Source organism: Salvelinus alpinus, chromosome 6 (assembly GCF_045679555.1).
Source record: "Salvelinus alpinus chromosome 6, SLU_Salpinus.1, whole genome shotgun sequence".
Taxonomy (NCBI): Eukaryota; Metazoa; Chordata; class Actinopteri; order Salmoniformes; family Salmonidae; genus Salvelinus; species Salvelinus alpinus.
The window spans coordinates 86,619,124-86,640,940 of record NC_092091.1 but is presented as its reverse complement, the minus strand read 5'-3'; the positions used below and the strand labels follow the sequence as shown (position 1 = coordinate 86,640,940).

The 21,817-nt window shown below is 46.6% G+C and overlaps 2 protein-coding genes across 3 annotated transcripts; one reads left to right on the top strand and one right to left on the bottom strand.

Moving 5' to 3' along the window:
• Window positions 1-4,116: 4,116 nt before the first annotated feature.
• On the bottom strand, window positions 4,117-15,980 carry LOC139577895 (caspase-14-like). 2 transcript variants are annotated; one of them, XM_071405026.1, is made up of 7 exons: window positions 15,876-15,980; window positions 15,426-15,581; window positions 14,919-15,144; window positions 14,525-14,665; window positions 13,288-13,394; window positions 11,047-11,188; window positions 4,117-4,529 (listed from the first exon to the last, which is right to left on the bottom strand). In XM_071405026.1, the coding sequence occupies exons 1-6, from the start codon at window positions 15,894-15,896 to the stop codon at window positions 11,057-11,059; spliced, it is 783 nt and encodes a 260-aa protein (XP_071261127.1). In that variant the 5' UTR covers window positions 15,897-15,980; the 3' UTR covers window positions 4,117-4,529; window positions 11,047-11,056. The 2 variants fall into 2 exon arrangements, with proteins under 2 accessions (XP_071261127.1, XP_071261126.1); XM_071405025.1 differs by having other exon boundaries at window positions 11,061-11,188.
• A 309-nt stretch (window positions 15,981-16,289) lies between these two features.
• On the top strand, window positions 16,290-18,716 carry LOC139577894 (caspase-14-like). Its single transcript, XM_071405024.1, has 5 exons — window positions 16,290-16,633; window positions 17,017-17,242; window positions 17,352-17,465; window positions 17,582-17,691; window positions 17,788-18,716. Exons 1-5 carry the CDS (start codon window positions 16,481-16,483, stop codon window positions 17,959-17,961), a joined length of 777 nt encoding a protein of 258 aa, XP_071261125.1. The 5' UTR covers window positions 16,290-16,480; the 3' UTR covers window positions 17,962-18,716.
• Window positions 18,717-21,817: the final 3,101 nt, after the last annotated feature.

Genomic DNA, 21,817 nt, shown 5'->3' with positions numbered 1-21,817 from the left:
TTCACCATTGATTTTTCCATCTGGGATTTTTACAACTACTTCCTATAAGGTCTGTGTTTGGTGTAGACTCACCCCGGCGTGACGTTTAATTAACGCGTAAATCTCTCTCGGACAAGGTGACTTTGATCAATAATTAAAATTGCGAAATTTAGGCGAATATATTGATAAAACTCCCCTTGTCCGAGACAGAATCACACGGCTATGAAAACGTCACGTCAAGGTAAACCTACACCAAACACACATTCAATTTGAAATGTATATTTTCTGTAAAAAATGTATGATGTGAAAAAAATAACATTGGAACCATTTCCGTGTTTTTATGGGTATTAAAGACGCGTGGTAATTAATGAACTTCTGGTGTACTACAACGCAGTGACGCTGTCCGTCTGATCGAGGTGTTAAACCTCCACTGAACAGACACCAGTCACTCATTACAACGTCAGCTGTCTGCACAGTGATTGGTCTGTCACTCATTACAACTTCAGCTGTCAGCACAGTGATTGGTCTGTCACTCATTACAACTTCAGCTGTCAGCACAGTGATTGGTCCGTCACTCTTTACAACGTCAGCTGTCAGCACAGTGATTGGTCTGTCACTCATTACATAGTCAGCTGTCAGCACAGTGATTGGTCTGTCACTCATTACATAGTCAGCTGTCAGCACAGTGATTGGTCTGTCACTCATTACATAGTCAGCTGTCAGCACAGTGATTGGTCTGTCACTCATTACATAGTCAGCTGTCAGCACAGTGATTGGTCTGCCACTCATTACATAGTCAGCTGTCAGCACAGTGATTGGTCTGCGACCAAGAGAAAGTGGTCTTAGTTCAATTCTATGAAATCATTTAAAAAAATGTTTATGTACTAAATGATATGAGAATATCACAGCGAGATGAAACTACTATTGTTGCATCTGCAAGATTCTCTTCATTGAAAGAGCAACTGTGAGTTCCACAAGGACAAATCGTTCCTTTGTCTGGATAGGCCAGAATATTTGACATGTCGCTCCCAATGAAAATGTGGGGCCTGAACATGTTGCGCTGTAAGTTGGTCAAACTTCCAACCATGCTGCCGTACCATCTGTCTATTGTTAATCACTTCAGCCTCTATAGAACAGGAAAGGTACTACAGGATCTGCTGTTGTCCTCCAGTAGTGGGAGGTGTAGAGAGGAGGAAGGATCTGCTGCTGTCCTCTAGTGGTGGGAGGTGTAGAGAGGAGGAAGGATCTGCTGCCCTCTAGTGGTGGGAGGTGTAGAGAGCAGGAAGGAGCTGCTGCTGTCCTCTAGTGGTGGGAGGTGTAGAGGAGGAAGGATCTGCTGCCCTCTAGTGGTGGGAGGTGTAGAGAGCAGGAAGGAGCTGCTGCTGTCCTCTAGTGGTGGGAGGTGTAGAGAGGAGGAAGGATCTGCTGCTGTCCTCTAGTGGTGGGAGGTGTAGAGAGGAGGAAGGATCTGCTGCCCTCTAGTGGTGGGAGGTGTAGAGAGCAGGAAGGAGCTGCTGCTGTCCTCTAGTGGTGGGAGGTGTAGAGGAGGAAGGATCTGCTGACCTCTAGTGGTGGGAGGTGTAGAGAGCAGGAAGGAGCTGCTGCTGTCCTCTAGTGGTGGGAGATGTAGAGAGCAGGAAGGAGCTGCTGCTGTCCTCTAGTGGTGGGAGGTGTAGAGAGCAGGAAGGAGCTGCTGCTGTCCTCTAGTGTTGGGAGGTGTAGAGAGCAGGAAGGAGATGCTGTTGTCCTCTATAGTGGTGGGAGGTGTAGAGAGGAGGAAGGAGCTGCTGTCCTCTATAGTGGTGGGAGGTGTAGAGAGGAGGAAGGAGCTGCTCCTGTCTTCTAGTGGTGGGAGGTGTAGAGAGCAGGAAGGAGCTGCTGCTGTCCTCTAGTGTTGGGAGGTGTAGAGAACAGGAAGGAGATGCTGCTGTCCTCTAGTGGTGGGAGGTGTAGAGAGGAGGAAGGATCTGCTGCTGTCCTCTATAGTGGTGGGAGGTGTAGAGAGCAGGAAGGAGCTGCTGCTGTCCTCTAGTGGTGGGAGGTGTAGAGAGCAGGAAGGAGCTGCTGCTGTCCTCTAGTGGTGGGAGGTGTAGAGAAGAGGAAGGAGCTGCTGCTGTCCTCTAGTGGTGGGAGGTGTAGAGAAGAGGAAGGAGCTGCTGCTGTCCTCTAGTGGTGGGAGGTGTAGAGAGCAGGAAGGAGCTGCTGCTGTCTTCTATAGTGGTGGGAGGTGTAGAGAGCAGGAAGGAGCTGCTGCTGTCCTCTATAGTGGTGGGAGGTGTAGAGAGCAGGAAGGAGCTGCTGCTGTCCTCCAGTGGTGGGAGGTGTAGAGAGCAGGAAGGAGCTGCTGCTGTCCTCTATAGTGGTGGGAGGTGTAGAGAGCAGGAAGGAGCTGCTGCTGTCCTCCAGTGGTGGGAGGTGTAGAGAGCAGGAAGGAGATGCTGCTGTCCTCTATAGTGGTGGGAGGTGTAGAGAGCAGGAAGGAGCTGCTGCTGTCCTCCAGTGGTGGGAGGTGTAGAGAGCAGGAAGGAGCTGCTGCTGTCCTCTAGTGTTGGGAGGTGTAGAGAGCAGGAAGGATCTGCTGCTGTCCTCTAGTGGTGGGAGGTGTAGAGAGGAGGAAGGAGCTGCTGCTGTCCTCTATAGTGGTGGGAGGTGTAGAGAGGAGGAAGGAGCTGCTGCTGTCCTCTAGTGGTGGGAGGTGTAGAGAGCAGGAAGGAGCTGCTGCTGTCCTCCAGTGGTGGGAGGTGTAGAGAGGAGGAAGGAGCTGCTGCTGTCCTCTATAGTGGTGGGAGGTGTAGAGAGGAGGAAGGAGCTGCTGCTGTCCTCTAGTGGTGGGAGGTGTAGAGAGCAGGAAGGAGCTGCTGCTGTCCTCTAGTGGTGGGAGGTGTAGAGAGCAGGAAGGAGCTGCTGCTGTCCTCTATAGTGGTGGGAGGTGTAGAGAGCAGGAAGGAGCTGCTGCTGTCCTCTATAGTGGTGGGAGGTGTAGAGAGGAGGAAGGAGCTGCTGCTGTCCTCTATAGTGGTGGGAGGTGTAGAGAGCAGGAAGGAGCTGCTGCTGTCCTCCAGTGGTGGGAGGTGTAGAGAGCAGGAAGGAGCTGCTGCTGTCCTCTATAGTGGTGGGAGGTGTAGAGAGGAGGAAGGAGCTGCTGCTGTCCTCTATAGTGGTGGGAGGTGTAGAGAGCAGGAAGGAGCTGCTGCTGTCCTCCAGTGGTGGGAGGTGTAGAGAGCAGGAAGGAGCTGCTGCTGTCCTCTAGTGGTGGGAGGTGTAGAGAGCAGGAAGGAGCTGCTGCTGTCCTCTAGTGGTGGGAGGTGTAGAGAGCAGGAAGGAACTGCTGCTGTCCTCTAGTGGTGGGAGGTGTGTATTACATGTAAGATGGTTGCGTCAATACAACTTAATGCTAAATCTACACACCACATCTAATACAGAAGTTCTTCATTTCCATACATTCTTTGAATATCTGGATTCAGTCGTGTTAGTACAGGGCAGGAGCAAAAATGTGCAACCTCTGTGGGTCCCCAAAACCCTGGTTTTAAAATCTGATTGAATCACAGGAAACAACGTCAGTCACTGCATAGAGCAAGGAGCTCTGTCACCCTCTACTGCATGTTCAGAGATACTACCATCTCTTCAATGTGACCGTAGCAAAAATGTTTCCCAACAGAATTTTTTTTTTTTACTAAATAGTTGCTATTGGACAAATTCAGTAAGATTCCACCCTGTTTGTCTCCGTTTGGTCCCCCCCCCCCCCCTGAGGTGTCTTCATTAGGAACCAAATGGTACCAAACATAAGAAAACACACTAAACGATGAGGGACAAATCAGAAAATCTCCAAAAACAAACATTTATTTTTGTTGCTAATTGTTTCTCTATGGTTTACATTAATGAATACACCCCAGTATTCTCCAAGAGGCCCAGCAGCCTCCCTTCCCACCCCTTCCCTTCCCACCCCTCCCCTCCCCTTCCCTCCCCTTGCCTCCCCTTCCCTCCCCCTGCCTCTCCAGCATAACTGTTGGGAGAAATGTTGCAGTTTTTCTAAGCATCTATTCTGTTCTGGATAGAGCATGTAAAACTATTGTAATCTATAGCATTAGATTTTGTCACGCTGATCAGCATCCTCATCATAAGAGTATTTACATAAAAGACAATGACAACATATTTATAATTTATCATATGAAACATCACACAACAAGCCCCGAACAATTTAGCATTAAATTAGAATATTCCATACATTGAGACATTAAGAAATACAGACAGTACATTTAACATGACTACAACATAACATATCTGGATTCAATAATCATTATTTTCTTCACGTTTTTCTCTACATTATTTCAGGAAGGTCCCACCCCGTTTGCTTCCGTTTGGCTTCCCCCTGAAGTCTATTCACTAGTAAGCAAATTCACTGTTTATGTACTACATTTCCAATGCCTGTGTATCAAGATGGCCGCTTCAATCCTCTAAACTGTCCCTCTGCAGGGTCTCCTTCATCTTTTTCACTCTGTTGACCAGCTATTCCAGCTCCTTTACTTCACAAGAGAAAACATTCATCCTTCCTGAAAGAGGAGAAAAGGTGTTTGGCTTTACAGGGTAGAAAAGACTAAAGTATACGTCAATAAACGACCTACAACTGCAACCATGTCATCGGCATGTAAGATGGAGAAGTTCAGAACTGTACAACTTGATGTTAGAAAGTCACCCTGATAGTTGTCACCCTGATAGTTGTCACCCTGATAGTTGTCACCCTGATAGTTGTCACCCTGATAGTTATCACCCTGATAGTTGTCACCCTGATAGTTGTCCTGATCAGTTAACAGAGTCATTTAACCCAACCCCTCTGAATCAGAGAGGTGCAGGTGTCATTTAACCCAACCCCTCTGAATCAGAGAGGTGCAGGAGTCATTTAACCCAACCCCTCTGAATCAGAGAGGTGCAGGTGTCATTTAACCCAACCCCTCTGAATCAGAGAGGTGCAGGAGTCATTTAACCCAAACCCTCTGAATCAGAGAGGTGCAGGAGTCATTTAACCCAACCCCTCTGAATCAGAGAGGTGCAGGAGTCATTTAACCCAACCCCTCTGAATCAGAGAGATGCAGGAGTCATTTAACCCAACCCCTCTGAATCAGAGAGGTGCAGGAGTCATTTAACCCAACCCCTCTGAATCAGAGAGGTGCAGGAGTCATTTAACCCAACCCCTCTGAATCAGAGAGGTGCAGGAGTCATTTAACCCAACCCCTCTGAATCAGAGAGGTGCAGGAGTCATTTAACCCAAGCCCTCTGAATCAGAGAGGTGCAGGAGTCATTTAACCCAACCCCTCTGAATCAGAGAGGTGCAGGAGTCATTTAACCCAACCCCTCTGAATCAGAGAGGTGCAGGAGTCATTTAACCCAACCCCTCTGAATCAGAGAGGTGCAGGAGTCATTTAACCCAACCCCTCTGAATCAGAGAGGTGCAGGAGTCATTTAACCCAACCCCTCTGAATCAGAGAGGTGCAGGAGTCATTTAACCCAACCCCTCTGAATCAGAGAGGTGCAGGAGTCATTTAACCCAACCCCTCTGAATCAGAGAGGTGCAGGAGTCATTTAACCCAACCCCTCTGAATCAGAGAGGTGCAGGAGTCATTTAACCCAACCCCTCTGAATCAGAGAGGTGCAGGAGTCATTTAACCCAAGCCCTCTGAATCAGAGAGGTGCAGGAGTCATTTAACCCAACCCCTCTGAATCAGAGAGGTGCAGGAGTCATTTAACCCAACCCCTCTGAATCAGAGAGGTGCAGGAGTCATTTAACCCAACCCCTCTGAATCAGAGAGGTGCAGGAGTCATTTAACCCAACCCCTCTGAATCAGAGAGGTGCAGGAGTCATTTAACCCAACCCCTCTGAATCAGAGAGGTGCAGGAGTCATTTAACCCAACCCCTCTGAATCAGAGAGGTGCAGGAGTCATTTAACCCAACCCCTCTGAATCAGAGAGGTGCAGGAGTCATTTAACCCAACCCCTCTGAATCAGAGAGGTGCGGGAGTCATTTAACCCAACCCCTCTGAATCAGAGAGGTGCGGGAGTCATTTAACCCAACCCCTCTGAATCAGAGAGGTGCGGGAGTCATTTAACCCAACCCCTCTGAATCAGAGAGGTGCAGGAGTCATTTAACCCAACCCCTCTGAATCAGAGAGGTGCGGGAGTCATTTAACCCAACCCCTCTGAATCAGAGAGGTGCAGGAGTCATTTAACCCAACCCCTCTGAATCAGAGAGGTGCAGGAGTCATTTAACCCAACCCCTCTGAATCAGAGAGGTGCAGGAGTCATTTAACCCAACCCCTCTGAATCAGAGAGGTGCAGGAGTCATTTAACCCAACCCCTCTGAATCAGAGAGGTGCAGGAGTCATTTAACCCAACCCCTCTGAATCAGAGAGGTGCAGGAGTCATTTAACCCAACCCCTCTGAATCAGAGAGGTGCAGGAGTCATTTGACCCAACCCCTCTGAATCAGAGAGGTGCGGGAGTCATTTAACCCAAGCCCTCTGAATCAGAGAGGTGCGGGAGTCATTTAACCCAACCCCTCTGAATCAGAGAGGTGCGGGAGTCATTTAACCCAACCCCTCTGAATCAGAGAGGTGCAGGAGTCATTTAACCCAACCCCTCTGAATCAGAGAGGTGCAGGAGTCATTTAACCCAACCCCTCTGAATCAGAGAGGTGCAGGAGTCATTTAACCCAACCCCTCTGAATCAGAGAGGTGCGGGAGTCATTTAACCCAACCCCTCTGAATCAGAGAGGTGCGGGAGTCATTTAACCCAACCCCTCTGAATCAGAGAGGTGCGGGAGTCATTTAACCCAACCCCTCTGAATCAGAGAGGTGCAGGAGTCATTTAACCCAACCCCTCTGAATCAGAGAGGTGCAGGAGTCATTTAACCCAACCCCTCTGAATCAGAGAGGTGCAGGAGTCATTTAACCCAACCCCTCTGAATCAGAGAGGTGCAGGAGTCATTTAACCCAACCCCTCTGAATCAGAGAGGTGCAGGAGTCATTTAACCCAACCCCTCTGAATCAGAGAGGTGCAGGAGTCATTTAACCCAACCCCTCTGAATCAGAGAGGTGCAGGAGTCATTTGACCCAACCCCTCTGAATCAGAGAGGTGCAGGAGTCATTTAACCCAACCCCTCTGAATCAGAGAGGTGCAGGAGTCATTTAACCCAACCCCTCTGAATCAGAGAGGTGCAGGAGTCATTTAACCCAACCCCTCTGAATCAGAGAGGTGCAGGAGTCATTTAACCCAACCCCTCTGAATCAGAGAGGTGCAGGAGTCATTTAACCCAACCCCTCTGAATCAGAGAGGTGCAGGAGTCATTTAACCCAACCCCTCTGAATCAGAGAGGTGCAGGAGTCATTTAACCCAACCCCTCTGAATCAGAGAGGTGCAGGAGTCATTTAACCCAACCCCTCTGAATCAGAGAGGTGCAGGAGTCATTTAACCCAACCCCTCTGAATCAGAGAGGTGCAGGAGTCATTTAACCCAACCCCTCTGAATCAGAGAGGTGCAGGAGTCATTTAACCCAACCCCTCTGAATCAGAGAGGTGCAGGAGTCATTTGACCCAACCCCTCTGAATCAGAGAGGTGCAGGAGTCATTTAACCCAACCCCTCTGAATCAGAGAGGTGCAGGAGTCATTTAACCCAACCCCTCTGAATCAGAGAGGTGCAGGAGTCATTTAACCCAACCCCTCTGAATCAGAGAGGTGCAGGAGTCATTTAACCCAACCCCTCTGAATCAGAGAGGTGCAGGAGTCATTTAACCCAACCCCTCTGAATCAGAGAGGTGCAGGAGTCATTTAACCCAACCCCTCTGAATCAGAGAGGTGCAGGAGTCATTTAACCCAACCCCTCTGAATCAGAGAGGTGCAGGAGTCATTTAACCCAACCCCTCTGAATCAGAGAGGTGCAGGAGTCATTTAACCCAACCCCTCTGAATCAGAGAGGTGCAGGAGTCATTTAACCCAACCCCTCTGAATCAGAGAGGTGCAGGAGTCATTTAACCCAACCCCTCTGAATCAGAGAGGTGCAGGAGTCATTTAACCCAAGCCCTCTGAATCAGAGAGGTGCAGGAGTCATTTAACCCAAGCCCTCTGAATCAGAGAGGTGCAGGAGTCATTTAACCCAAGCCCTCTGAATCAGAGAGGTGCAGGAGTCATTTAACCCAACCCCTCTGAATCAGAGAGGTGCAGGAGTCATTTAACCCAACCCCTCTGAATCAGAGAGGTGCAGGAGTCATTTAACCCAACCCCTCTGAATCAGAGAGGTGCAGGAGTCATTTAACCCAACCCCTCTGAATCAGAGAGGTGCAGGAGTCATTTAACCCAACCCCTCTGAATCAGAGAGGTGCAGGAGTCATTTAACCCAACCCCTCTGAATCAGAGAGGTGCAGGAGTCATTTAACCCAACCCCTCTGAATCAGAGAGGTGCAGGAGTCATTTAACCCAAGCCCTCTGAATCAGAGAGGTGCAGGAGTCATTTAACCCAACCCCTCTGAATCAGAGAGGTGCAGGAGTCATTTAACCCAACCCCTCTGAATCAGAGAGGTGCAGGAGTCATTTAACCCAACCCCTCTGAATCAGAGAGGTGCAGGAGTCATTTAACCCAACCCCTCTGAATCAGAGAGGTGCAGGAGTCATTTAACCCAACCCCTCTGAATCAGAGAGGTGCAGGAGTCATTTAACCCAACCCCTCTGAATCAGAGAGGTGCAGGAGTCATTTAACCCAACCCCTCTGAATCAGAGAGGTGCAGGAGTCATTTAACCCAACCCCTCTGAATCAGAGAGGTGCAGGAGTCATTTAACCCAACCCCTCTGAATCAGAGAGGTGCAGGAGTCATTTAACCCAACCCCTCTGAATCAGAGAGGTGCAGGAGTCATTTAACCCAACCCCTCTGAATCAGAGAGGTGCAGGAGTCATTTAACCCAACCCCTCTGAATCAGAGAGGTGCAGGAGTCATTTAACCCAACCCCTCTGAATCAGAGAGGTGCAGGAGTCATTTAACCCAACCCCTCTGAATCAGAGAGGTGCAGGAGTCATTTAACCCAACCCCTCTGAATCAGAGAGGTGCAGGAGTCATTTAACCCAACCCCTCTGAATCAGAGAGGTGCAGGAGTCATTTAACCCAACCCCTCTGAATCAGAGAGGTGCAGGAGTCATTTAACCCAACCCCTCTGAATCAGAGAGGTGCAGGAGTCATTTAACCCAACCCCTCTGAATCAGAGAGGTGCAGGAGTCATTTAACCCAAGCCCTCTGAATCAGAGAGGTGCAGGAGTCATTTAACCCAACCCCTCTGAATCAGAGAGGTGCAGGAGTCATTTAACCCAACCCCTCTGAATCAGAGAGGTGCAGGAGTCATTTAACCCAACCCCTCTGAATCAGAGAGGTGCAGGAGTCATTTAACCCAAGCCCTCTGAATCAGAGAGGTGCAGGAGTCATTTAACCCAACCCCTCTGAATCAGAGAGGTGCAGGAGTCATTTAACCCAACCCCTCTGAATCAGAGAGGTGCAGGAGTCATTTAACCCAACCCCTCTGAATCAGAGAGGTGCAGGAGTCATTTAACCCAACCCCTCTGAATCAGAGAGGTGCAGGAGTCATTTAACCCAACCCCTCTGAATCAGAGAGGTGCAGGAGTCATTTAACCCAACCCCTCTGAATCAGAGAGGTGCAGGAGTCATTTAACCCAACCCCTCTGAATCAGAGAGGTGCAGGAGTCATTTAACCCAACCCCTCTGAATCAGAGAGGTGCAGGAGTCATTTAACCCAACCCCTCTGAATCAGAGAGGTGCAGGAGTCATTTAACCCAACCCCTCTGAATCAGAGAGGTGCAGGAGTCATTTAACCCAACCCCTCTGAATCAGAGAGGTGCAGGAGTCATTTAACCCAACCCCTCTGAATCAGAGAGGTGCAGGAGTCATTTAACCCAACCCCTCTGAATCAGAGAGGTGCAGGAGTCATTTAACCCAACCCCTCTGAATCAGAGAGGTGCAGGAGTCATTTAACCCAACCCCTCTGAATCAGAGAGGTGCAGGAGTCATTTAACCCAACCCCTCTGAATCAGAGAGGTGCAGGAGTCATTTAACCCAACCCCTCTGAATCAGAGAGGTGCAGGAGTCATTTAACCCAAGCCCTCTGAATCAGAGAGGTGCAGGAGTCATTTAACCCAACCCCTCTGAATCAGAGAGGTGCAGGAGTCATTTAACCCAACCCCTCTGAATCAGAGAGGTGCAGGAGTCATTTAACCCAACCCCTCTGAATCAGAGAGGTGCAGGAGTCATTTAACCCAACCCCTCTGAATCAGAGAGGTGCAGGAGTCATTTAACCCAACCCCTCTGAATCAGAGAGGTGCAGGAGTCATTTAACCCAACCCCTCTGAATCAGAGAGGTGCAGGAGTCATTTAACCCAACCCCTCTGAATCAGAGAGGTGCAGGAGTCATTTAACCCAACCCCTCTGAATCAGAGAGGTGCAGGAGTCATTTAACCCAACCCCTCTGAATCAGAGAGGTGCAGGAGTCATTTAACCCAACCCCTCTGAATCAGAGAGGTGCAGGAGTCATTTAACCCAACCCCTCTGAATCAGAGAGGTGCAGGAGTCATTTAACCCAACCCCTCTGAATCAGAGAGGTGCAGGAGTCATTTAACCCAACCCCTCTGAATCAGAGAGGTGCAGGAGTCATTTAACCCAACCCCTCTGAATCAGAGAGGTGCAGGAGTCATTTAACCCAACCCCTCTGAATCAGAGAGGTGCAGGAGTCATTTAACCCAACCCCTCTGAATCAGAGAGGTGCAGGAGTCATTTAACCCAACCCCTCTGAATCAGAGAGGTGCAGGAGTCATTTAACCCAACCCCTCTGAATCAGAGAGGTGCAGGAGTCATTTAACCCAACCCCTCTGAATCAGAGAGGTGCGGGGGGCTGCATCCACACAGTTGTTGGGGGTTAACTGCTCAGGGGCAGAACGACAGATGTTTTACCTTGCCGGGATATGGTTTCTGAGTTAGAGAAAAATCTGCACACAAAGCGAGCTCCAAATGCATAAACTTTTCACCTTTCTGCCTTTACCGTTTTGAATTAGTAGCAGTTTTACATCCCAGGTAAAGGAGCTTCTTGAGGGTGGACTCGATTGTCATCACCACTTTCACAACTTCCACCAAAAATGTTGTGGTTCTCATCACCATCTTTTCATTGGCCTGTGGATGCAGACAACAATTATGATCACAATGTACAGTCTGTCACAATGTACAACCCGTCACAATGTACAGTCTGTCACAATGTACAACCCGTCACAATGTACAGTCTGTCACAATGTACAGTCTGTCACAATGTGCAGTCTGTCACAATGTACAGTCTGTCACAATGTACAACCCGTCACAATGTACAGTCTGTCACAATGTACAACCCGTCACAATGTACAGTCTGTCACAATGTACAGTCTGTCACAATGTACAGTCTGTCACAATGTACAACCCGTCACAATGTACAGTCTGTCACAATGTACAACCCGTCACAATGTACAGTCTGTCACAATGTACAGTCTGTCACAATGTACAGTCTGTCACAATGTACAGTCTGTCACAATGTACAACCCGTCACAATGTACAGTCTGTCACAATGTACAACCCGTCACAATGTACAGTCTGTCACAATGTACAGTCTGTCACAATGTACAGTCTGTCACAATGTACAGTCTGTCACAATGTACAACCCGTCACAATGTACAGTCTGTCACAATGTACAGTCTGTCACAATGTGCAGTCTGTCACAATGTACAGTCTGTCACAATGTACAACCCGTCACAATGTACAGTCTGTCACAATGTACAACCCGTCACAATGTACAGTCTGTCACAATGTACAGTCTGTCACAATGTACAGTCTGTCACAATGTACAACCCGTCACAATGTACAGTCTGTCACAATGTACAACCCGTCACAATGTACAGTCTGTCACAATGTACAGTCTGTCACAATGTACAGTCTGTCACAATGTACAGTCTGTCACAATGTACAACCCGTCACAATGTACAGTCTGTCACAATGTACAACCCGTCACAATGTACAGTCTGTCACAATGTACAGTCTGTCACAATGTACAGTCTGTCACAATGTACAGTCTGTCACAATGTACAACCCGTCACAATGTACAGTCTGTCACAATGTACAGTCTGTCACAATGTACAGTCTGTCACAATGTACAACCCGTCACAATGTACAGTCTGTCACAATGTACAACCCGTCACAATGTACAGTCTGTCACAATGTACAGTCTGTCACAATGTGCAGTCTGTCACAATGTACAGTCTGTCACAATGTACAGTCTGTCACAATGTACAACCCGTCACAATGTACAGTCTGTCACAATGTACAGTCTGTCACAATGTACAACCCGTCACAATGTACAGTCTGTCACAATGTGCAGTCTGTCACAATGTACAACCCGTCACAATGTACAGTCTGTCACAATGTACAGTCTGTCACAATGTACAACCCGTCACAATGTACAGTCTGTCACAATGTACAGTCTGTCACAATGTACAACCCGTCACAATGTACAGTCTGTCACAATGTACAGTCTGTCACAATGTACAACCCGGCACAATGTACAGTCTGTCACAATGTACAGTCTGTCACAATGTACAACCCGTCACAATGTACAGTCTGTCACAATGTGCAGTCTGTCACAATGTACAACCCGTCACAATGTACAGTCTGTCACAATGTGCAGTCTGTCACAATGTACAACCCGTCACAATGTACAGTCTGTCACAATGTACAGTCTGTCACAATGTACAACCCGTCACAATGTACAGTCTGTCACAATGTACAGTCTGTCACAATGTACAACCCGTCACAATGTACAGTCTGTCACAATGTGCAGTCTGTCACAATGTACAACCCGTCACAATGTACAACCCGTCACAATGTGCAGTCTGTCACAATGTACAACCCGTCACAATGTACAGTCTATCACAATGTACAACCCGTCACAATGTACAGTCTGTTTTGGTTGGAAATGCTGTTTAAACACCAACCATCCCAAATCACTCAAAATGGAAACTAATCAAAAGCCACAGTGACAATCAGTGGTATTTTAATTTGTTAAAAATTCACTTCTTTTTTTAGCATCATACTGGCCACCAACTTGTCTTCAACTTTAAAACATACTGTATTTAACCTTCACATAGACATCAACAGCAACATTAGTTCATGTTGTTGCCAGTACCACTTTTGTTTTACTATGTAACACATGGAGGACTGACATTAATGTATTATTCATAGGAAAACTGTACCTTCACCAATAAGTCATAGACGTGTTCTTTCTCTGTGGCTGAATGAAACACCTCACCTATGTCGACAATCATAAATGACCCCAGGTCACTCATCAAGGACACATAATCTGTAACAGAACATCACTTGTCATTCATGTTTCCTTTTAATGAACACCTAGATTTATTTGAAGGTCTGATACATTAATCATACTGTTGAGATGCTGTTTACAATTGTATCTATTGTCTTTGGTTATACAATAGTTTACTAATTCATTATTCACTTGACTGGAAGAAAACTGTAGTTGGTTTATCACAAACCATTGATTGTGTATTTAGTGGTGTAACACAGTTGATTGTGTATTCAGTGGTGTAACACAGTTGATTGTGTATTCAGTGGTGTAACACAGTTGATTGTGTATTCAGTGGCGTAACACAGTTGATTGTGTATTCAGTGGCGTAACACAGTTGATTGTGTATTTAGTGGCGTAACAGTTGATTGTGTATTCAGTGGCGTAACACAGTTGATTGTGTATTCAGTGGTGTAACACAGTTGATTGTGTATTCAGTGGTGTAACACAGTTGATTGTGTATTCAGTGGCGTAACACAGTTGATTGTGTATTCAGTGGCGTAACACAGTTGATTGTGTATTCAGTGGTGTAACACAGTTGATTGTGTATTCAGTGGCGTAACACAGTTGATTGTGTATTCAGTGGCGTAACACAGTTGATTGTGTATTCAGTGGCGTAACAGTTGATTGTGTATTCAGTGGTGTAACACAGTTGATTGTGTATTCAGTGGCGTAACACAGTTGATTGTGTATTCAGTGGCGTAACACAGTTGATTGTGTATTCAGTGGTGTAACACAGTTGATTGTGTATTCAGTGGCGTAACACAGTTGATTGTGTATTCAGTGGTGTAACACAGTTGATTGTGTATTCAGTGGCGTAACAGTTGATTGTGTATTCAGTGGCGTAACACAGTTTTGAAAGGCAACGGTCAGATTATTGTTTGTTTATAAATAAAATGAGTTCTTGCAATTCTCCTTTGGGAAGATAGACAAATGTGTAGTTTTAAAGCTAATCTCATGCTGTTCTACACATTTTGCCTTTAGGCTGTTAAAAAAGTTTTAATTTCAAACATTTTGCCATGGCTTAATGGTTTAAAACAATATTGTGGTTGCTGCAGGGGTGTGTCCTACATCCCTTTGTATTAAATGTTGAACTTTAAAAAATTATAAAAAGTCATTGATACAATTACCGGTCATAGATGAATATGCAACCAGCATATCATTAATACATGGTGGTACTCGGCTGGACCTGTATGTTCGTGTGGACTGGGCCTTCTTTGATGGTTTAGATTTAGCAGCAGAGTCAAGAAGCACTCCAGGATCCACCTCCGCTTAGATTTAAATATGTGAAGACAATTATTATACATCATTAAAACATTTCATTTCACAATAGTTAGTGGAGGATGTTTTAAGAAAAAACAAATCCCAGTTTTTCTTAAAATCCTGGTTGGAGGATTCCGGAGGTCTTTTCTTATTTCATGATTCAGGAATCTTCAAAACAGGATTAAAATAAAACTGGGAGTTTTGGGAAAGTTACCTGAATGTTGTAACGCTATAGTACTGTACATGGAAGTGGTAACTTACGCCCTCTACAGGCATCTATGATGAAGACCTTGGGCTTCCCCTTCATCTTGGGGCACAGCTCGTCTCCAAACGGTTCAATTATATCTTTCACTGGCAGACAGTTGTTGTCTGCACCTATGATGACATCACAGTCTCCATGGGAGGTGGTCACTACAAAAACACAGCTGATTTTTTCTGGGCTTCTGTTGATTCTGTCTCTGAATTCAGAGACTACCTTCTTCATTTCCTGAATGGGGAAGTCCATCACAAAGTAAAAACCCCCTTAATAGGTATAATCATCACATACTGTACACACACACACCTGTATTTTATTGTCAATACATTTGTTTTCACTTGTCAATAAAAACATGTTTTCACTTTGTCATTATGGGCTATTGTGTGTAGATGGGTGAGACATTGTTGAATAGTTGTTTCTCTAAAGAATAGTTGGAATAGTTTTTGTATGTTTATATATATTGTAAATGAGTACTTAATACAACCGGTAAAGAAATAAACATGAAAACTTACCTCTGCAGTTTGGTCAATAACAGGTGGGTCAAACTGGACACCATAATCGTCGAAAAGTTTGGTCATTATTTCGACGTCACGATCAGCACCAGGGTGACTGGTACACAACATCAAAGCTGTGCGTTTTCCCTTCAAGTCATATCTGTCAATCGCCTGCTGTGTTGAACCGACAAAGATAATATATTTATAAGATTATTTTGATTTTGTTCTTTGATCTAACCAGGAAGTCCCATCGAGGTCAGAATAACTGTAATGGTGGAGACCTGGCCTTGAAGAGCAGCTCAATAATACAAATGCACATTCAACAGTACAGAACATAGACAGCAAAACACATAACTATCAAAACCAATACCAATAGTGATCATAAAACAGATATGATATTGGCTTGAAATATTGTAGTTGAACACCGTCTAACTATAGCCAATGTATTAATAAAATTAGTCAACTCACCTGGATTTGAGAGTTATCCATTTGTCTTGCCACAATATGTTCACAATATGTTCAACTAATGTCTGCTTTCAAGTTCACACACTGTTGCGAAACCGTACAGTTTGGTACTTTCCACAGACCTTGTTGAGCACCGCCTCCACCCCACTTCCTCTGTACTCAGAGACAAAAACTCTCATCCAATGAGAATGAGAAAAACATCCTGCTGAAGCTTTTCAGTTTCATTATGAGTGTGTTCTGCTATCCTTGGATTACAGCCAATATCATAACCCAGTTAAAATGTATCCTTCTCAAAACAACATTGTTATTTTGAAATGTGTTTTCATTTGAATAAATAGCATTCTTTAATGTCTTTGCATTGGACTACAAAACGTGCGAAGTTCAGTAGCGTACAGTTTCCCAGGAGGTTGTGTTACACTGTATAACCACTAACCGTTATCACGTCCTTCAAGCATCCACATCCTGCCAGAGCTGACTTTGCAGACAAAGGGGCAAGTTCATGTTAACGTGAACATTTCTGAGACTGTAGAGCAAAGTTACGTTGGTCTTGTTGAATCTTTGTCTTGAGGTCTCTGGAGTCTTGAGGTCTACGCGAGGCAGACTGTGAGATGGATAGGTATGAGTTAACAGAGAGCCGTAGAGCCTTGATTCTTTGTGACACGAAGAGAAGTGGAGCCGAACATGATGTTCCACGAATGGAAGAGCTCTTCAAAGGGAATGGCTTTGATTACACAAAGATTAACACCCTTGATAATCGAAATGTAAGTTTCATTAGTATTCATGTTATTTACGCAGTGATACGCTATAGAGCAATAGTGTACTATTAACAATATGCAGTGAGCAGGATTACATTTCAGTTGGTTACTTAAACACAATTGGCACAGAGTATTACTAGTCTACAGTAAAGGGTGTGAATGGGACTAGAATAACCTTATGAAACAGTCATGTTCACTAGAGATCATGGTTAAAAAGCTACGTATTGGGGTGAAATCAAGTAGAAGGAAACTGAAAATAGTTACGTTGTACCTGACATGTTACTATAATTTGAAAATGATAATAGCTAGAAATACAAGAATTCATGTTTAAAAATAAATCCATGTATTGAAAAATCCTAATTCCATGCTGTATGTTGCGTTCATTTCAGGAGGTGATGACTGAATTGAGTAATTTTCAAGACAAACTAAAGAACCTGCCAGATGGTGTCAGTTGCCTCATGGTGGTGATCATGTGTCACGGTCGACTAGGACACATCTCTCTGTCTGATGGGAAGGAGATACAGCTGGAGGAAATCTACCAGATGTTTTACAACCGCCAGTGCCCAGCCCTCCGTGAGAAACCCAAGCTCTTTGTTGTACAAGCCTGTAGGGGAGGTACGTAGGCCTACGGCTGTATGAGTTTGTGATATTCTGTGTTGTCTGTGTCACGTTTAATAGCGATATCATTGTAAAAAAAATGTGAATGGACTGCTTTTATTTTCAGTGAAGGAGCATCTGCGACACCTTTACACGGATGGAAGTACAGAATTTGGTCCTTCGACGCAAAAGTTGCTTCCCACAGAGTCTGACATCATGGTTGTGTATGCCGTGTGTCCAGGTATAAATTAATTTCCTATAGCATGGTATTTGATGCTTTATATTGGACTAAAATAATTCTCTCTTGGTTCATGTTTGGGCTCTCTTTTCCTCAATTTCATATTTTCTTTATTGTAGAAAAACTGGCGATCATACACCCGGAATATGGATGCCCACTGTTTGTGGAGATGGAGAAGGTGTTTAAGGACTTTTCGACTTCCCGCCACATGTACGAGCTCTTCACCAAGGTTAGAAATATGTTACATTGAAAATATGAGAGAAAAAAATCCCTCGAGTGTACAGTGTATTATAATTAGAATTTTCTGAACTGCAATTTGTTTCAGGTGAACAGAAGTCTGGACAAAAGAGTTGAAAAGCACGGATTCAAACTTGATACGGAGGCACCACGTAGAGAAGCCAAAACAGATCGACTGATACGCCTTGATCCAGCAGTTGTGAGTGACATAGGGCGCTCACTTCATATCGTGAGCTCTCTGACCAAAAAGTGGTACCTTTGAAAGAGAGCAAAAGTTTCAGTGAGGAAAACATGAGAATAAGAGATGGAGAGGAGATAATGACTGACAAAAATATTTATGATAAATGTCTCGGGTCAATAAAGTGCATTGATCTATTTGATTTGGCAGGACTGTGAAAGATATTGACAACATGTACAAGTTCAGGAACGTCCCGTCCTGTTTCGTTCATTTTGCTTCCATGTTGTGTATAATGTACTCTTGTCAGATCAGGACATGTTCATAATTAGTCGTTTTTTCTAAACTAAATTAATTAGATACTGAGTTAGATAAACTCTCAGAAAGGCATTTTTGTTTGTGCAGTCTTTTCATTTATCATTCATCCCTTTTTATTCATAATTTATTTCACTTTTCAATTAATCTAGTAATCTAAAGTTGTATAATCTGATCTCACTACAGGATTGTAGTGGAGTATATATTGTTTTGATATTTTAATGGGGGTCATTTGACGTTTATTTCATTCTATATTCTTAACCAGAAAGTTGATTGTTTTGCAATAAAAATATTTTATTTCGAGATCTTCTTTTCTGTAGATTTGTTCTGTGTTCTATATTTCTTTGTAATATTTTCTATATCTGGTCCAAGGCACCTGACAAAGAGAATTGTAAGAAAAGTACCACCTACTTGTTATCTTCTGTAATCAGATCCATTCTTGAATCTTCTTGCTTTGAGTAGCCCAGCCTACAAGAAGTTCCAAGGTTGTTGTTTTTATAAATATATAGATACAGTACCAGTAAAGTTAGGACACACCTACTAATTTCAACATTGTAGAAGAACATTATGCCAAGAGTGTGCAAAGCTGTCAAGGCAAAGGGTGGCAACTTTGGAGAACCTAAAATAAATGTTGATATGTTTAACACTTTTTTGGTTACTACATGGTTCCATGTGTTATTTCATAGTTTTGATGTCTTCACTATTATTCTACAATGTAGAGAGAAAGGTGGGCACTGGAAGATGCTGTCCTCTAGTGGTGGGAGGTGTAGAGAGCAGGAAGGATCTGCTGCTGTCCTGTAGTGGTGGGAGGTGTAGAGAGCAGGAAGGATCTGCTGCTGTCCTCTAGTGGTGGGAGGTGTAGAGAGCAGGAAGGATCTGCTGCTGTCCTCTAGTGGTGGGAGGTGTAGAGAGCAGGAAGGATCTGCTGCTGTCCTGTAGTGGTGGGAGGTGTAGAGAGCAGGAAGGATCTGCTGCTGTCCTCTAGTGGTGGGAGGTGTAGAGAGCAGGAAGGATCTGCTGCTGTCCTGTAGTGGTGGGAGGTGTAGAGAGCAGGAAGGATCTGCTGCTGTCCTGTAGTGGTGGGAGGTGTAGAGAGCAGGAAGGATCTGCTGCTGTCCTGTAGTGGTGGGAGGTGTAGAGAGGAGGAAGGAGGTGCTGCTGTCCTGTAGTGGTGGGAGGTGTAGAGAGGAGGAAGGAGGTGCTGCTGTCCTCTAGTGGTGGGAGGTGTAGAGAGGAGGAAGGATCTGCTGCTGTCCTGTAGTGGTGGGAGGTGTAGAGAGGAGGAAGGAGGTGCTGCTGTCCTGTAGTGGTGGGAGGTGTAGAGAGGAGGAAGGAGGTGCTGCTGTCCTGTAGTGGTGGGAGGTGTAGAGAGCAGGAAGGATCTGCTGCTGTCCTGTAGTGGTGGGAGGTGTAGAGAGGAGGAAGGAGGTGCTGCTGTCCTGTAGTGGTGGGAGGTGTAGAGAGGAGGGAGGTGCTGCTGTCCTCTAGTGGTGGGAGGTGTAGAGAGGAGGAAGGATCTGCTGCTGTCCTGTAGTGGTGGGAGGTGTAGAGAGGAGGAAGGAGGTGCTGCTGTCCTCTAGTGGTGGGAGGTGTAGAGAGGAGGAAGGAGGTGCTGCTGTCCTCTAGTGGTGGGAGGTGTAGAGAGCAGGAAGGATCTGCTGCTGTCCTGTAGTGGTAGGAGGTGTAGAGAGCAGGAAGGAGCTGCTGCTGTCCTCTAGTGGTGAGAGGTGTAGAGAGCAGGAAGGATCTGCTGCTGTCCTCTAGTGGTGGGAGGTGTAGAGAGCAGGAAGGAGCTGCTGCTGTCCTGTAGTGGTAGGAGGTGTAGAGAGCAGGAAGGAGCTGCTGCTGTCCTGTAGTGGTAGGAGGTGTAGAGAGCAGGAAGGAGCTGCTGCTGTCCTCTAGTGGTGGGAGGTGTAGAGAGCAGGAAGGATCTGCTGCTGTCCTCTAGTGGTGGGAGGTGTAGAGAGCAGGAAGGAGGTGCTGCTGTCCTGTAGTGGTAGGAGGTGTAGAGAGCAGGAAGGAGCTGCTGCTGTCCTCTAGTGGTGGGAGGTGTAGAGAGCAGGAAGGATCTGCTGCTGTCCTCTAGTGGTGGGAGATGTAGAGAGCAGGAAGGAGCTGCTGCTGTCCTCTAGTGGTGGGAGGTGTAGAGAGCAGGAAGGAGCTGCTGCTGTCCTCTAGTGGTGAGAGGTGTAGAGAGCAGGAAGGATCTGCTGCTGTCCTCTAGTGGTGGGAGATGTAGAGAGCAGGAAGGATCTGCTGCTGTCCTGTAGTGGTAGGAGGTGTAGAGAGCAGGAAGGAGCTGCTGCTGTCCTCTAGTGGTGGGAGGTGTAGAGAGCAGGAAGGAGCTGCTGCTGTCCTCTAGTGGTGGGAGGTGTAGAGAGCAGGAAGGAGCTGCTGCTGTCCTCTAGTGGTGGGAGGTGTAGAGAGCAGGAAGGAGCTGCTGCTGTCCTCTAGTGGTGGGAGGTGTAGAGAGCAGGAAGGAGCTGCTGTTCTCTAGTGGTGGGAGGTGTAGAGAGCAGGAAGGAGCTGCTGCTGTCCTCTAGTGGTGGGAGGTGTAGAGACCAGGAAGGAGCTGCTGCTGTCCTCTAGTGGTGGGAGGTGTAGAGATGAGGAAGGATCTGCTGCTGTCCTCTATAGTGGTGGGAGGTGTAGAGAGGAGGAAGGAACTGCTGCTGTCCTCTAGTGGAGGGAGGTGTAGAGAGGAGGAAGGATCTGCTGCTGTCCTCTAGTGGTGGGAGATGTAGAGAGCAGGAAGGAGCTGCTGCTGTCCTCTAGTGGTGGGAGGTGTAGAGACCAGGAAGGAGCTGCTGCTGTCCTCTAGTGGTGGGAGGTGTAGAGATGAGGAAGGATCTGCTGCTGTCCTCTATAGTGGTGGGAGGTGTAGAGAGGAGGAAGGAACTGCTGCTGTCCTCTAGTGGAGGGAGGTGTAGAGAGGAGGAAGGATCTGCTGCTGTCCTCTAGTGGTGGGAGGTGTAGAGAGCAGGAAGGATCTGCTGCTGTCCTGTAGTGGTGGGAGGTGTAGAGAGCAGGAAGGATCTGCTGCTGTCCTCTAGTGGTGGGAGGTGTAGAGAGCAGGAAGGATCTGCTGCTGTCCTGTAGTGGTGGGAGGTGTAGAGAGCAGGAAGGATCTGCTGCTGTCCTGTAGTGGTGGGAGGTGTAGAGAGCAGGAAGGATCTGCTGCTGTCCTGTAGTGGTGGGAGGTGTAGAGAGGAGGAAGGAGGTGCTGCTGTCCTGTAGTGGTGGGAGGTGTAGAGAGGAGGAAGGAGGTGCTGCTGTCCTCTAGTGGTGGGAGGTGTAGAGAGGAGGAAGGATCTGCTGCTGTCCTGTAGTGGTGGGAGGTGTAGAGAGGAGGAAGGAGGTGCTGCTGTCCTGTAGTGGTGGGAGGTGTAGAGAGGAGGAAGGAGGTGCTGCTGTCCTGTAGTGGTGGGAGGTGTAGAGAGCAGGAAGGATCTGCTGCTGTCCTGTAGTGGTGGGAGGTGTAGAGAGGAGGAAGGAGGTGCTGCTGTCCTGTAGTGGTGGGAGGTGTAGAGAGGAGGGAGGTGCTGCTGTCCTCTAGTGGTGGGAGGTGTAGAGAGGAGGAAGGATCTGCTGCTGTCCTGTAGTGGTGGGAGGTGTAGAGAGGAGGAAG

Bases quoted from the DNA above. Each gene is read 5' to 3' on its own strand.
- LOC139577895 (XM_071405025.1), bottom strand. From the start codon at position 15,896: ATGGATAACTCTCAAATCCAG. The intron at 15,582-15,875 runs GTGAGTTGACTA...GGTTCAACACAG, and splicing joins TGGATAACTCTCAAATCCAG to CAGGCGATTGACAGATATGA. The intron at 13,395-14,524 runs GTAATTGTATCA...GTTCTGTTACAG, and splicing joins TGCATATTCATCTATGACCG to ATTATGTGTCCTTGATGAGT.
- LOC139577894 (XM_071405024.1), top strand. From the start codon at position 16,481: ATGGATAGGTATGAGTTAACAGAGAGCCGTAGAGCCTTGATTCTTTGT. The intron at 17,466-17,581 runs GTATAAATTAAT...TCTTTATTGTAG, and splicing joins TGTGTATGCCGTGTGTCCAG to AAAAACTGGCGATCATACAC. The intron at 17,692-17,787 runs GTTAGAAATATG...AATTTGTTTCAG, and splicing joins TGTACGAGCTCTTCACCAAG to GTGAACAGAAGTCTGGACAA.